Source organism: Terrapene carolina, unplaced genomic scaffold, assembly GCF_002925995.2.
Source record: "Terrapene carolina triunguis isolate 2854851 unplaced genomic scaffold, T_m_triunguis-2.0 Scaffold85, whole genome shotgun sequence".
In the NCBI taxonomy this organism is placed as follows: Eukaryota; Metazoa; Chordata; order Testudines; family Emydidae; genus Terrapene; species Terrapene triunguis.
This window is the reverse complement of record NW_020664436.1, coordinates 39,430,269-39,446,614: the sequence shown is the minus strand read 5'-3', so window position 1 is coordinate 39,446,614 and position 16,346 is coordinate 39,430,269. Positions and strand designations below refer to the sequence as shown.

The 16,346-nt window shown below is 41.6% G+C and overlaps 1 protein-coding gene across 1 annotated transcript in view; it reads left to right on the top strand.

Moving 5' to 3' along the window:
* Positions 1-16,346, top strand: part of ESR1 (estrogen receptor 1) — a 177,462-nt gene that overhangs the window by 35,688 nt on the left and 125,428 nt on the right. Inside the window, exon 3 of the mRNA XM_026649757.2 lies at positions 5,640-5,830. Within this exon, the coding sequence (XP_026505542.1) occupies positions 5,640-5,830 (191 nt within the window). The remainder of the gene's footprint in view (positions 1-5,639; positions 5,831-16,346) is intronic.

Genomic DNA, 16,346 nt, shown 5'->3' with positions numbered 1-16,346 from the left:
AGGATCTCCAAATGTTTGCTGGGATAATGATGCCTTTTACTGCAACCTTTTTAAAAAAATCACTTGTACTTAACTGCAGGAAGCCCTGTACAGCTGAATTGGAGTTGTTGGCAAACATTTGAACTTTGCTAGTAGGTCAGGAACCAGGGTATTTGGAACAAGTAGTTCAGATCTGATTGGCATGTAGCAACAGCAATGAAACACTTAACCCCACTTTTTCTTCTGTTAACAGTAGTTTGTGTGTAGAAACTGAGCATTCCTATGGGTGAGTCACAGCTGTAGGAATCCCCAAAGCTGAGCCACTGGGTTTCTCTCTTGCAGCTTTTTTCTATTATGAGGGAAGCTGATGGAAAGCACATCAAAACTGGGCAAGATAACAGAGTGGCTATTGTGGGACTCTATTAATAAGACTCAAAGGAGGGTAATATAACTAATATCAATTAGCATGGGTCTTTAGTTTGACAAGATCTATTTTCCACCTTTTTCTTTTGATGAGATTACAAGTTTGCTTGGTAAAGGTAATAGCGCTGATGTAATATACCGAGACTTCTGTAAGACATTTGACTTGATAACACCCAGTATTTTAGTTTTTCAAAAAAACCTTAGAATGATATAAAATTAACCTGGCACACATTTAATGGGTTTAAAACTGGCTAACAGATAGGTCTCAATGTACTTGTAAATGGAGAATCATCACGGAATGGGTGCGGGGATTGGTCCTTGGCTCTATGCTATTTAACACTTTTATCCAGTGTTTTACCTGAAAGAAAACATAAAATCATCAGTGATAAAGTTTGCAGGTGACCCAAAAATTGGGGGAGTGGGAAATAATGAATACTATAGGTTGCTGATCTACATTACTTGGTAAACTGCTTGCAAACACATTGTGTTTTTAAGATGGCTAAATGTAAATGTATGCATCAGGAACAAGGGATGTAAGTCATATTTACAGGATAGGGGACTCTATCCTGGGAAGCGGTGACCTTGAAAAGGAATTGGGGGTCATGGTGACTAATCAGCTGACCAGAAGTTCCTAGTGCAATGCTGTGGCCTAAAGGGCTGCTTGGATGTATATATAGGGGAATCTCAAGTAGGAACAGAGAAGTTAATTTCCTCTGCATTTGGCACTGGTCCAACTGCTGGTGGAATACTGTTCCATTTCAGGTGACCACAGTTCAAGAAGGATGTTGATAAATTGGAGAGGGTTTAGAGACAAGACCATGAGAATGATCAAGGGATTAAAAAACATGCCTGATAGTGATAGACTCCAGGAGCTCAATCTGTTTAGCTTCATAGAGTCATAGGACTGGAAGGGACCTTGAGAGGTCTTCTAGTCCTGCACGAGTCTCCTGCACTCATGGTAGGACTAAGGATTATCTAGACAAGGGGTGGGCAAACTACGGCTTGCAGGCTGCATCCAACCCCTCAGGGCTTTGGATCCGGCCCGCAGGCTTTCCCCCTGTGGTGCCGTGGGCCCCACGCCGCACTCAGAAGCGGCTGGCACCACATCCCTGCGGCCCCGGGGCGGGGGGGCAGAGGGCTCTGTGCATTGCCCTTGCCTCCAGGCACTGCCCCCCGCAGCTTCCATTGGCCGGGAACGGGGAACTGCGGCCAATGCGAGCTTCGGGGGAGGTACCTGGAGGCGCGGCAAGGGCAGCGCACACAGAGACCTCCTCCCCACCTCCCGCAGGGGCTGCAGTGCTTCCTGGAGCGGCGCGGGGCCAGGGACAGGGCAGGCATGCAGGGAGCCTGCCCTGTCCCCGGCCCCGCGCCGCTGCCACCCCCAGAGCTGCTTTAGGTAAGCGGCGCTGGGCCGGAGCCTGAACCCCTCCTGCACCCTACACCTCAACTCCCTGCCATAAGCCCCCTCCTACACCTGTACCCCTCCTGCACCCCAACCCCCTGCTCTGAGCTCCCTGCTGCATCCTGCACCCCGTGCACCCCAACCCCCTGCCCTGAGCCCCTGACTCACCCCTCCTACACCCCAACCCCCTGCCCTGAGCCCCCTCCTGCACTCCGCACCGCTCCTGCAACCCAACCCCTTTCCCTGAGCCCCCTCATACACTCCGCACCCCTCCTCTGCCCCAATCCCTTGCCCTGAGCCCCTTCCTGCCCCCTCCACCCCCCCCCCCACACCCACCCCGCACTCCATCTTGCACCCCAACCCCCTGCCCCGGCCCTGCATACAATTTCCCCACCCAGATGTGGCCCTCGGCCCAAAAAGTTTGCCCACCCTGATCTAGACCATCATGGACAGGTGTTTGTCTAACTAACCTGATCTTAAAAATCTCCAATGATGGAAATTCTACAACCTCCCTAGGCCATTTATGCTAGTGCTTAACCACCCTGACAGGAAGTTTTTCCTAGGGCTGATCTACACTGGGGGGGGGGGGGATCGATCTAAGATACGCAACTTCAGCTACAAGAATAGCGTAGCTGAAGTCGACGTATCTTAGATCGACTTACCTCCCATCCTCATGGTGCGGGATCAATGGCCGCGGCTCCCCCGTCGACTCTGCTTCCACCTCTCACCCTGGTGGAGTTCCAGAGTCGACGGGGAGCGCGTTCGGGGATTGATTGCTACCCACCGATCCGGCGTACCCCTAGTGTCCAGCCTAAACCACCCTTGCTGCAATTTAAGCCCATTGCTTCTTGTCCTATCCTCAGAGGTTAAGGAGAATAATTTTCTCCCTTCTCCATCTAAACCTTTTATGTACTTGAAAACTATTATCCTGCCCCCTCTGTCTTTTTTTTTTCTCCAGACTAAACAAATCCTTTTTTTTTCAATCTTCCGTCATAGTCACATTTTTCTAGACCTTTAATCATTTTTTTTGCTCTTTCCTGGACTTACTCCAATTTGTCCACTTTTTTCCTGATACTCCAGTTGAAGCCTAATCAGCATGGAGTAGAGTGGAAGAATTACTCCTCAAGTCTTCCTTACAACACTCCTGCTAATACATCCCAGAATGATGTTCACTTTTTATTTTTTTGCAACTGTTACGCTTTTCACTCATATTTAGCTAGTGATTCACTGACCCCCAGATCCCTTTCTGCAGTACTCCTTTCTAGACAGTTGTTTCCCATTTTGTATGTATGCAACTGATTGTTCCTTCCTAATTGGTGTACTTTGCATTTGTTCTGAAAATTATTCCTATTTCCTTCAGACCATTTCTCCAGTTTGCCAGATCATTTTGAATGTTAATCCTATCCTCCAAAGCACTTGCAACCCCTCCCAGCTTGGTATCATCCGCAAATGTTATAAGTGTACTCTCTATGCCATAATCTAAATCATTGATTAAGATATTGAGCAGAACCAGACCCAGAACTGATCCCTGGAATCTCTCCCATCTTCCATGACTTTTTGAAGATAATCGCTAATGACTTATATCTCTTTAGTCAGCTCCTTGAGTATTTCATCAGGCGCTGGTGACTTGAAGACATTTAACTTGTTCTTTCCCTGTTTTACCTTCTGATCCTACCTTATTTTCACTGGCATTCACTATGTTTGATGTCCAATCACGACTAACTTTTTTGGGGAAAACTGAAACAAAAAAGTCATTCAACACTTCTGTCATTTCCACACTTTCTGAGTCAAGATAGGATGCTTTTATAAAATATACGCTCTAGGAATTATTTTGGGGAAGTTATATGGTCTCTAGAAGGAGGTCAGACTAGATCACAATGATTCCTTCCAGGCTTGAAATCCATTAATCATTTTGATTAATAGTTAAGTGTATAGTCTCATTCACCTAAACTGGTGTATAGGTTATCCTTGTTAAAATGTGGCTAAAGGTGTTTTGTTAGCTTATTTTTGCTTTTCATTGGAATTAAAACACTGAAAACTTCAAAAAGTCCTACCCTGGAGGGCTGTTAATTTCCTGAGTTAAGTTGAGGCTATTGGGGCTGGCGGACAAGAGGGAAGATCTTTGATCATAATGAGGCAGAGTTAGGCCATGAATTCTGTTTATAAGTCCAAGCTAGTCCACCTCTCCCCTGCCAGAACCATCCTCTCCTCCGAACTGGCCCTGCTGCTGTGAGATACTTCCCCTTTCCAGTGGGTCCCATCCCCTCCCTCATACCAGGAAACAATGGGAGGGTTGGGAATTTCAAAAAAAGCAGCGAAGACTGAAGTGTGGAGATGTCTCTTCTCCTCCACTATGTGATGGTATTAGCAGCTCCATGTGTTGGAAGGAAAGGGATGGTCTGGCATCTTTGCGGCTGTGGTGGAAGGGTACAGGGAAAGTACAAAAATGCAGGTTTGATTAGTGATCAGCTTCTTTTGCTTATTTCTAAATCCAGGCAACATGGGAGAAGAAGTAGTGAAGTGATACAGTAAAAGGGATGTGGTTAAATGAGACATTGAGGTAAAACAGCTTCAAAGAGAGAAATCAAAGCAATGAAGGACAATAAAATGATGGGAAAAACAGGAAAGGGTTAAAAGTAGACCTAGGGAGGGAGGTCTCCCTCCTCCTCTTAAATTTTAATAGTATCCAAAATATGCAAATGAATGTTACTTTGCATATTATGGTCATACTTATGGTGTCAGGAATTCTGTCACCTCCCCACTTTCTAGAACCTCCAAAAAGCCAGAGTTCTACCATGTCAGCATTTCACTGTTCACAGCTGTTTTCAACTTACACAAGTCACAAATAAACCACAGGTGAATATTAAAAGAAGAGTCCAAAATGAACTGGAACACAGGGCTTGAGGCAAAAGCTTTCGCTTGACTTCAAAAATGCTGTTTAAACTGGATTGTTGGCATAATTCAGGGAAAGTTGCTTGGAATATGCTAACATGACAATGTCTTATGATTTCTATAAGTGATATCCATTCTAAGCAGTTGAATGTCAATGAATTTAATTTGGGCACAGAAGGCATAAGAGTTTTGACAGGTAGCATTTGGGAGTGGCATAGGAATGCTTCCACGAAGTTTTGGCTGATATGGATACTTGGGAGGAGTGGCAGCAGATGTTGGGGAGTAATTTTAGCTGCATGAAAGGAAGATGGCATTTAAGAGCAGGAATCTTTGGAGAATTGTTGGGGAGTTTTGGCTTAGAAGCTTGAAGTTCCTGTTTGTGCCAGATGCCTCATTAATAAAAAAACAGGGAATCCTGCTGCACTCAAAGTGGGGAAGAGGACAACATGTCCGCACCTAAAAGTAAAACCTGGAGGAAGGTCCAACTTGTTAGATTCAGAAACACAATGTAATTGGCTAGGACAAGGTCATGTGATCCTGGTAAGATAACTGGCATCTGTTCAAGAATTGAAAATTAAATAAACTTATTTTTGGTAAGTGGTTAGTATGTTAAATAGTATGCCAAATAATTTTTAGTATTTTTGGTCTCATGATTCTGTCTCAGCTAGTTGCATTCCATTTCTCAAAGCAGTCTTGTTCTTCAATATTTTCATAGTGCGGACCACATCTCAACAGTGTCTCTCTGACCACATTCCCTTTCATTTGCAATCCCACAAATCACTTCCATTCCTGTTCCTTTTCCTCCTTGTGATCATATAACATGTCTGAGGCAATTGCTTACATGTAAAAGTAATGTTAAAGTATTTAATATCTTTTAATGTAGCTTAGCAGCTGGAATGAGACTTTTTAATGTCAATAAATTCACTGAATGTTCATTTTACAGGCCAAGCTCGGATAACAGGCGACAAGGGAGCAGGGAGAGGATGTCCAGCACCAGTGAAAAGGGCAGTCTGTCCATGGAATCCACCAAGGAAACCCGCTACTGTGCTGTGTGCAATGACTATGCTTCAGGCTACCATTATGGAGTCTGGTCTTGCGAGGGCTGTAAGGCCTTCTTCAAAAGAAGCATTCAAGGTAATAACTTGTGGAAGTGTAGTATAGTAAGTTCCTTATTCCTAGGGAATTGTGTATTTGTGAAGGTACGGAGGCTATAAATTGATTCCTGGAGAACAAAACAGTATCTTTCACAAGCTGACAATCACCATGCTCACCCACATGCATTTATGTCCCTGTTTGTTAAATTATATATATCAATTAATAACATTGTAATTAGTTTAGTCCAAGATTTAAAAAAACCAAACACTTCTCCTTTCTATCTTTGGGTTTGTGTATGTCTCATCATGGCACTGGTGAAGAATCTAATTTCAAAATAAAACTCTATGCCGAATCCTATTCAACGCTGCTGGGTTGTTCTCTTCCCTCCGCCCGCCTTCCTTTTGCACATATACTGTGCAAAGCTCTTTATGTAAATACTCCTTTATGTAAATTATCCTTATCTGAAACAGCCTTTTCTTGTGAATTCCCTGTCAGAGTGCAGCTTAATTTTTGCTCATTGATTTATTATAAATTCAGTGCTAGATTAGCAAGATAGTTCAGTTCAAGGCACAACTTAAGGACATCACTTCTTTGAATGCAAACACAATAAAAGAGGTTTCCTTTTCAAAATATATTGTGTCCTGCAAGCAGTTGGAATGGGGGTGAGGTGGGAAGAGTCACCTTCATGTTGTCTCTTTCTTTCATGGCTTGCTGTGTCTTGCCACTTGGTATCACACAGGGAGGTACAGCACACTGTCACAAAAAACAGTGACCCAAAAACTGCACTAAGCAACAGAGGGTCCTGTGGCACTGTCCATGTAAAACCCCGTGGGACAGAGTACACCTGGCAGAAGTAGAACTGAAATCTAGTAGTTAAAGCTACTGAATGGTACCCAGGAATATCTTGCATGTACAGTGTCTGTTGGGCAACTGATTCTGTTGTCTTGGGCAAATCATTTGACTGCCTGGTATTTCATTCAGTTCAGCTCCAAATTTAGGTAAGAAGCAGTTAAAACTTACAAAAAACCATACTTGGCCTCTGAGTTTTACTCCAGTAGGGAACAAATTGAAACAACTTTGTTTCTTTCTGAATACAAACTAATCAAGCATGAAATTTGGGTGACCACTATACATTACCTCTAGTTCATATATCAGCACAGAAGGCTCTTGTAGCTTTTTTCACAATTTGAACTAAACATAGAATATTTCTACCTCCTGTCACAAGAATGTGATTATTGCCTCTTTTTGCATAGCTACCACTTAGATGAGGGAAATGTTGTTATAAAAAAAAAAATTAATGGAGATATCCTGTCTCCTAGAACTGGAAGGGACCTTGAAAGGTCATCGAGTCCAGCCCCCTGCCTTCACTAGCAGGACCAAGTACTGATTTTGCCCCAGATCCCTAGGTGGCCCCCTCAAGGATTGAACTCACAACCCTAGGTTTAGCAGGCCAATGCTCAAACCACTGAGCTATCTCTCCCTCAAGCTAGTCCTCTCCCTGAGCATTCAGCTAAAGCTTCTCATGTTTCTGCAGGAAAAGTGTTTTTGTAACTTTTCAGTGAAAGGTTGGCTCCAGGGGAGACATTGGTGGATTTTAGTGGTAGTGGTTGGTTACTAATCATTTGTATTTCTGCTTTCCTAGGCTCATCTAAGTTATCTTAGCCATGGCTTTGTTATTTTTACTCAATTATAAGGGGGACTGGAGGGAGGCAGAGTGAAATGCAGTTCTCTTGATAAATTCAATGAATCAATATAAGTTTATGTAAAGAACAGATCTCCTAATTAAGTGTTAATCAGTTGAGTCCTTAGTTACAGGTGACATGGCAGATGGGGATGGAAAGGATCTTAGATGAAATATCATATGTTTCTATTACTGCAGTTTGTATTGTCTTCATAACAGAGTATGGAGAGGCATCTGTGAAAGAATTCATTTGTAGAGTTGGTCAGGAATTTTCCAAAAAAAGGGTTTTTTGTATAAACTGAAACTGTTCACGAAATAATGTTGGGGTCAACAAAATACCAGACTTGTAATATTTTCAGTTAAAGTAACATATTTTGAGACTATCAAATTTTAATATTGTCAATCCAGAAAGTTTTCGGTTTTTTGAGTTGAAAAAACTTTTCATTTCAAAATTTTAGAAAATTTACCCTGAAAGAAGGAAAAAAAGTTTGAGATTGAAATGAAACACTTCAAAATTATCTGAACATTTTGATTAACCTAAAACGAATGTTCTGGATTTTTAGTTCATGAAAACTTTGGGGTTTTTTGACTTTTGCCTGATTCAGTATGGGATTTTTTTCCCCAAAATCCCAAATTCTCATGGGATGGAAACAGTTTTCCTCCTAGCTCTATTCATTTATACTTTATCAGGGTCACTGCTCTTCCAATGAATAGGCCTTCTCTATGGACATTTATGGATCTAAGATGTAAATGAAGCGATTTAAAGGATGCTAACCTATCTCATTTCATTGCCACTTCTAAAGAGAGGTGGGTAAAATAGAAAAGACCCTCCTCATTTGTCTTGTACCATGCAGCCAGTACTTGAACTCAAGTGACAGAGCACTCATTTGGAAAGTTTGCAGACCTGAATTTTCAGAAACTACTTCATTATTGAAAAATTTAGAAGAGCTACAAGAATGATTTGAAGTCTGGAAAATATGCTTTGTAATGAGAGACTTTAAGAAGCTCCATCTATGTAGTTTATCCAAGAGAAGGTTAAGAAGTAACTTGATCATGATCTACAAATACCTACATAGGGAAGACATTTCTAATAGTAGATGGCTTCTTAATCTGGCAGAAAAAATACATGAGATCCAATGGTTGAAAGCTGAAGCTAGACAAATACGGATTAGATGTAAAGTGCACATTTTTAACAGCAAAAATAAATAACTATTGCAACACCTAAGGACATGGTGGATTCTCCATCACTGAAGCCTTTAAATCAAGCCTGGGTATTTTTCTAGATGAAATACTATTGTTCAAACAGAAGTAAGAAGCTTGATGCAGAAATTGTTAGGTGAGGTTCTTTGACCTGTGTTATGCAGGAAGTCACTTCTGGCCTTTAATATTTTTTAATAGTCTTCAATTAAGACAGAGATATGGTATAAGTCTCATGAGTAGAATATTGGTATAAAGGATCACAGCTTGTTCAGGAAGGACAAGCTAGATAAAATGGGAGAAGGTGTTGCATTATACATCAAGAATATATAGACTTGTTCTGAGGTCCAGAAGGTGGTGAGCGGCAGACCAGTTGAAAATCTCTGAGGTTAGGTCTACACTATGGGCGGGGGTCGACCTAAGATACGCAACTTCAGCTACGTGAATAGCGTAGCTGAAGTTGCGTATTTTAGGTCAACTTACCTGGCTGTGAGGACGGCGGCGAGTCGACCGCTGCCGCGCCGCCGTTGACTCCGCTTCCGCCTCTTGCCGCGGTTGATTTCCGGAGTCGATGGCAGAGCCATCGGGGATCGATTTTATCGCATCTTCACTGGACGCGATAAGTCGATCCCCAATAGATCGATTGCTACCCGCTGATCCGGCGGGTAGTGAAGACGTGCCCTCAGTAAAGATAAAAGGGGTAAAAAAATAGGAGTCATGTCATGGTAGAGGACTACTAAATCAGAAAGATGATGAGGCATTTCTTGAACAAACAGAAATATCCCAAATATAAGACCTGGTAGTAATGGGAAATTTATCTACCCAGATATATTTAAAATTATGGCAAAACACGATTTCCAAGAACTTATTGGAATGTACTGGGGACAACTTTTTGTTTCATAAAGTGGAGGAAGTAACCAGGAAGAAGGGAAGAAGAAGAATCCGGGGAACTACAGGCCAGTCAGCCTAACCTCAGTCCCTGGAAAAATCATGGAGCAAGTCCTCAAGGAATCAATTCTGAAGCATTTAGAGAAGAGGAAAGTGATCAGGAACAGTCAGCATGGATTCACCAAGGGCAAGTCATGCCTGACTAACCCAATTGCCTTCTATGACGAGATAACTGGCTCTGTGGATGAGGGGAAAGCAGTGGACATGTTATTCCTTGACTTTAGCAAAGCTTTTGATAAAGTCTCCCATAGTATTCTTGCCAGCAAGTTAAAGAAGTATGGGCTGGATGAATGGACTATAAGGTGGATAGAAAGCTGGCTAGATCATCGGGCTCAATGGGTAGTGATCAATGGCTCCATGTCTAATTGGCAGCTGATATCAAGCGGAGTGCCCCAAGGGTTGGTCCTGGGGCCGGTTTTGTTCAATATCTTCATTAATGATCTGGAGGATGGCGTGGATTGCACCTTCAGCAAGTTTGCAGATGACACTAACCTGGGAGGAGTGGTAGATACACTGGAGGGTAGGGATAGGATACAGAGGGACCTAGATAAATTAGAGGATTGGGCCAAAAGAAATCTGACGAGGTTCAACAAGGACAAGTGCAGAGTCCTGCACTTAGGACAGAAGAATCCCATGCACTGCTACAGACTAGGGACCGAACAGTTAGGCAGCAGTTCTGCAGAAAAGGACCTAGGGGTTACAGTGGATGAGAAGCTGGATATAAGTCAACAGTGTGCCCTTGTTGCCAAGAAGGCTAACGGCATTTTGGGCTGTATAAGTAGGAGCATTGCCAGCAGATCAAGGGACGTGATCATTCCTCTCTATTCGGCATTGGTGAGGCCTCATCTGGAGTACTGTGTCCAGTTTTGGGCCCCACACTACAAGAAGGATGTGGAAAAATTGGAAAGAGTCCAGCGGAGGGCAACAGAAATTATTAGGGGGCTGGAGCACATGCCTTATGAGGAGAGGCTGAGGGAACTGGGATTGTTTAGTCTGCAGAAGAGAAGAATGAGGGGGGATTTGATAGCTGCTTTCAACTACCCAAAAGGGGGTTCCAACGAGGATGGCTCTAGACTGTTCTCAGTGGTAGCAGATGACAGAACAAGGAGTAATGGTCTCAAGTTGCAGTGGGGGAGGTTTAGGTTGGATAGTAGGAAAAACATTTTCACTAGGAGGGTGATGAAGCACTGGAATGGGTTACCTAGGGAGGTGGTGGAATCTCCTTCCTTAGAGGTTGTTAAGGTCAGGCTTGACAAAGCCCTGGCTGGAATGATTTAGTTGGGGATTGGTCCTGCTTTGAGCAGGGGCTAGATGACCTCCTGAGGTCCCTTCCAACCCTGATATTCTATGAGGGAAACAGCCATGTTAGGCCTGATTCTGACCAACAGGAAGGAATTGCTAGCAAATCTGAAGATGGAAGGCAATTTGGGTGAAAGTGATCATGAAATGATAGATAGAAAGAAGCAGCAGAATAAGGACAATAAACGTCAAAAACATATTAACAAAGTCTGAGAACAGGTAGATAAGGTGTCATGAAGAAAATCTAAGGGAAAAAGGAGTTCAGGAGAGCTGGCAGTTTCTCAAAGAGACAAAGGTATATCTTCAAACTATCCCAATTTGAAGGAAAGATAAGAAGACTAGTAAGAGGCCAATATGGCTCTATCAGGTGCTCTTTACTGACCTGGGGAAAAAAATAGAAACATTAATGAATTGCTAAGGAGGTGCACAAAAGAATAGCACAAGCATGTAGGGACAAAATCAAAAAGGCTAAGGCACAAAATTAATTACACCTACCAGGGAACATAAAAGGCAATAATAAGAGGTTCTTAAATTACATTAGGAGAAAGAGAAAGGCAAAGGGAAGTGTAATCATTCTACTTAGCAAGGAAGGAGAGCTAATAACGGATATCAAGAAGGCAGAGGTGTGGCATGCCTATTTTGCTTCTCTTTTCATTAAGAAGGTTAATTATAGCCAGATACTTAACACAATTAATATTAACAACAAGGCAGAAGGAATGCAAGCCAAAATAGGTTAAAGAATATTTAGATAAGTTAGATGTATTCAAGTCGGCAGCGACTGATAAAATTCATTTTAGGGTCCTTAAGGAACTAGCTGAAGCCATCTCAGAATCCTTAATAATTACCTTTCGAGAATTCCTAGAGAATGGGTGAGGTCCCAGAGGACTGGAGAAGGGCAAACATTAGTACCTGTTTTTAAAAAGGAGAAGAAAGAGGACCCTGACAATTATAGAAGAGTCGTCCTAACTATGATACCTGGAAAGATACTGGAACAAATGATTAAACAAACAATTTGTATGCACCTAGAGGATAATGGAGTTATAAGGAGTAGCCAGCATGGATTTGTCAAGGACAAATTGTGCCAAACCAGCCCAATTTCCTCTTTTATCAGGGTTACTGGACTAGTGGATGGGGTGGGGGGGAGCAGACAGGCTATATCTTAATTTTTAATAAGACTTTTGACACACTTCCACATGACACATTCTCCTAAGCAAACTAGGGAAATGTGGTCTAGATGAAATTGCTATAATGTGGGTGCACAACTGGTTGAAAGATCGTACTTAAAGAGTAGATATCAATGCTTGCGGGCAAACTGGGAGGGAGTATGTAGTGGAGTCCTGCTGTGGACATTCCTGGATCTGGTACTAGTTGTCATTTTTATTAATGACTTAGATAATGGTGTACAGGAGTGTGCTTATAAAATTTGCAAATGACACCAAGCTGGGAGGGGTTTCAAACACTTTGAAGGAGAGGGTGAGAATTAAAACTAACCTTGATAAATTAGAGACCTGGTCTGAATTCAACAAGTACTTCACTTAGGAAGGAGAAAATCAAATGCACGACTACAAAATGGGGAATCACTGGCTAGATAGTAGTACTACTGAAAATAATTGGGGTTATAGTGGATCACAAATTGAATGAGTCAACAAATACGATGCAGTTGTGAAAAAGGCTCGTACTAAACGCCAGAGTGGATAAAAGGCATGTTATATGTAAGACGCAGGAAATAATTGCCCCACTCTACATGGCACTGGTGAGGCCTCAACTGGAGTACTGTGTCCGATTCTGGGTGCTACACTTTAGAAAGATTTTAAGAGAGTCCAGAGGAGAGCAACAAAAATGATAAATGGTTTAGAAAACCTGAACAAATGAGGAAAGGTTTGAAAAACTGCATGTTTAGTCTTGCGTAAAGACTGAGGGGGGCCTGATAAGTCTTCAAATATGTGAAGGGCTGTTATAAAGAGGACAGTGATCAATTGTTCTCAGGGTCCACTGAAGATAGGACAAGAAATAATGGGCTTAATCTGCAACAAGGCAGATTTAGGTTAGATATTAGGAAAAACTTTCCAACTATAGGGATTGTTAAAATCTGGAATATACTTCCAAGGGAGGTTGTGAAATCCCCATAATTGGAGGTTTTTAAGAACGGGCTGGACAAAGATGGTCTAGGTTTACTTGTTCCTTCCTCGGTGCAGGAGTCTGGTCTTGATGATCTCTCAATGTCCCTTCCAGCCTGAAATTTCTGATTCTTGCAAAGCAGTTTTAGAGAGCAGAGTGCATGCCTGATTACTAAAGAAGTTATGTACTATCTTCCGTTTGACTATGCTTGAGGAAAAATAGAGGGCACTAGTGGATACCTATACATTTTGGTATTCCTTATTGCTAGTCGTACTGTTTGAGCCATATGGTCTATACATAAGACAGGCAGAAACATATGACATTCATGCATAAATTACTGCTCTAAGGTTTCTTCTGCTTTTTGACAGTGCGAATATCCACAGAAATTACAATTTTAGGAGAATAAGAGATTTATGAAGAGCAGTTTGCATGTCAAATGCACAAAATGGTAAATATCACAAACTATTCCTGGGAAGGATATTCCAAGATCCCTATCATCACTCTGTTACTGTCCCTGTAAAATTTTGAACCCTGTGGATGCCTCTTATGCATGTCCAGAACTTTAACGTGTCACCCTGTGCTCATCCTATACTGCTTCTTTTTGTCCTGAGCACTCCCTTTTCCAGGTATTGGCTCCTTTGCTACCATTGATGTTTACAAGAATAACATGATGACATTATATCTAAACTGGAGAAATCGTCTGTTCCCCTGTTTTTTTGTCTTCCTTGTTATACCCCTTGCCCTCAGGGCTTGAATCAGTATGCTCTAGTCATTCCATGCATTGTGCTCAGCAGTGGCATTGTTTTAGCTGTCTATTCATTCCATAGTACTGTGTTCCACTTGGTAAAAGTTGGTTATTGCTACACTTGCAGGTTGGATGGTAATCTAATCTTTAAGTGTAAGAACTTTAAAAAAATAAAAATAAAACTTCACCTCTAAGTAAGTTGTTAGCACTCAATATATTCTACCATGTAATTTTTTGCATGGCCAGAAGACCTAGATACTGGTTAGTATCTCAGTAAGAGAAAAACAAGGAGAGATCACTCAGTTGTGGCAGTAACACCCAAAATCTCACCCTATAAAAGAATGCCAACCTCATTAGCAATTACAGTACTTAAATTAAAGGCCAGTGTTGGCATAAGAACAAATGGATATAAACTAGACATGAACAAGCTTAGGCTTGAAATTAGATGATTTTTCTCCATCAGAGGCGTCAAGTTCTGGAACAGCCTTCCAAGGGAAGTAGTGGGTGCAAAAATCCTAACTTATTATCAGACTGAGCTTGTTAAATTTATGGAGGGGATGGTATGATGAGATTGTTTACAATGGCATATGGCTGATCTGTGACTACCATGAACTAATATCTCCAAAGGCTGGAGATGGGACACTAAATGGGAAGGGTTCTGAATTATTACATAGAATTGTTTCCTAGGTGTCTAGTTGGTGGATCTCACCTGCATGCTCGGGGTCTAATGGATTGCCATGTTTGGGATCAGGAAGGATTTCCACCCACAGGTCAGATCAGCCGAGTACCTGGGTTTTTTTTTCTCCTTTTTCTCTTTCATGGGGCAAAGGTCACTTGCTGGTTTAAACTAGAGTAAAAGGTTGATTCTCTAATTTGAAGTCTTTAAATCAAAGATTTGAGGAGTTCAGTAACTCAGCCAGAGGATATGGGTAAATTACAGGGGTGGGTGGGTGAGGTTCTGTGACCTGCAATATGCAGGTCAGACTAGATGATCATGATGATCCCTTCTGGCCTTAAAATCTGAGTCTTAAAATCAGAGCAATGGCACTGGAAATAATAATTCCATCTCTTTCTCTTTTTTTAAGCAGTCTCTCCACCCACCCCCTTCCCCAAGGGCATTTTGGAATAAGTATTGGCTTTGAGATAATTTACACAATTATGTCTGGCAAAGAAATATAGGTTTACTTGCAATATTTCTTAGAAATTCACCTAGACACAACCTAAGCTTTCATAATGCCTTAAAAACAATAATTGCTTTGGAAGGTTCAGAGTACTTCTAATCTACATTTTTTTAATCCTATAATTTCAAACATGCTTTTTTCAAAATCTTTTTTTCTCATTCAGTAATCCTTTCTCTCACATGTAGTTCTCCTGATGTCAGTGGAAATAGCACACAAGTAAAGGTTACTTGTATAAGTGTTGGCAGGACAGGCCCTATATTTTAGTTTCCTCGATAGGTTATTCTTCCTGGATGGGCTGTTTTAGTATAGTGGTGCAAATGGACAACCTCCCAAGATCACTGACACACACACATATATATATGTATGCATGTCCCTGTTGGTAGTTCTTGATAGTCCTATTATAAACAGGGCCGGCTCCAGGCACCAGCTTAACAAGCAGGTGCTTGGGGCGGCCAAGGGAGAGGGGCGGCACCTGCGGCAATTCGGGGGTGGCAGGTCCCTCACTCCCTTTGGGAGCGAAGGACCTGCCGCTGAACTGCCGCCGCCGATCACTGCTTTCTTTTTTTTTTTTCCCCAATTGCCGCCGCCGATCGCGGCTTTTTTTTGTTTGTTTGTTGCTTCGGGCGGCAGAAATGCTGGAGCCGGCCCTATTTATAAATAACTCCCTTTAACACTGTAATGAAGCTTTGCTTTGTTATAAATTGCCATGCAAGATCTGTTTTTAGGGGTTAATTTTTTTTATGGAAAAAGGCTGAAAAGCATGCTGGTTTTGAGTGCCAGTAATGTAAAATCAGTGACAACTTCGTTGCTTTTAATGCTATTTCTTTTTTCACTGCTGCTACAGCCTGAAAATTATTGGATATTTTAAAATATCCAAGTACCAGAAATGATCTCAATGTAAAATCCTAACTGAATACATGAGAAAAACTTTAATTCAGATCCATACCTTGTGTCTTGAGCCTTGGAAACCATCTTTGCAGTGCATGAGGATCGGCCAATATGAAATAAAACATTCAATGAAAGACTAATTTGATGATTTTCATACATTTCTAAATAATTTAAACACATTTACAAAGAATAGACTTAATTATATAAGGTGGATGAATTATGGAAAAATGGTCATTTTATTAATTTTCAGGACATTTATCAGATAAATATCACTCAACCAATTCTAATATGTACTTCTTTTAAATAAATGTGTACAGATTTTTAACTTCATGCTCATGAACCATTTAGCTGGCACAATAGACTGGAGTCCTTAATGTCAGTGAGGATGAATAACACTGGTCTACAATTTTTGAGAAGTCGTCTGCTTCAGAGATAAAATGTGCTATTTATAATGTATTTTGATGTGCTGAATTCAAATATGACAATTAAAACAACTGA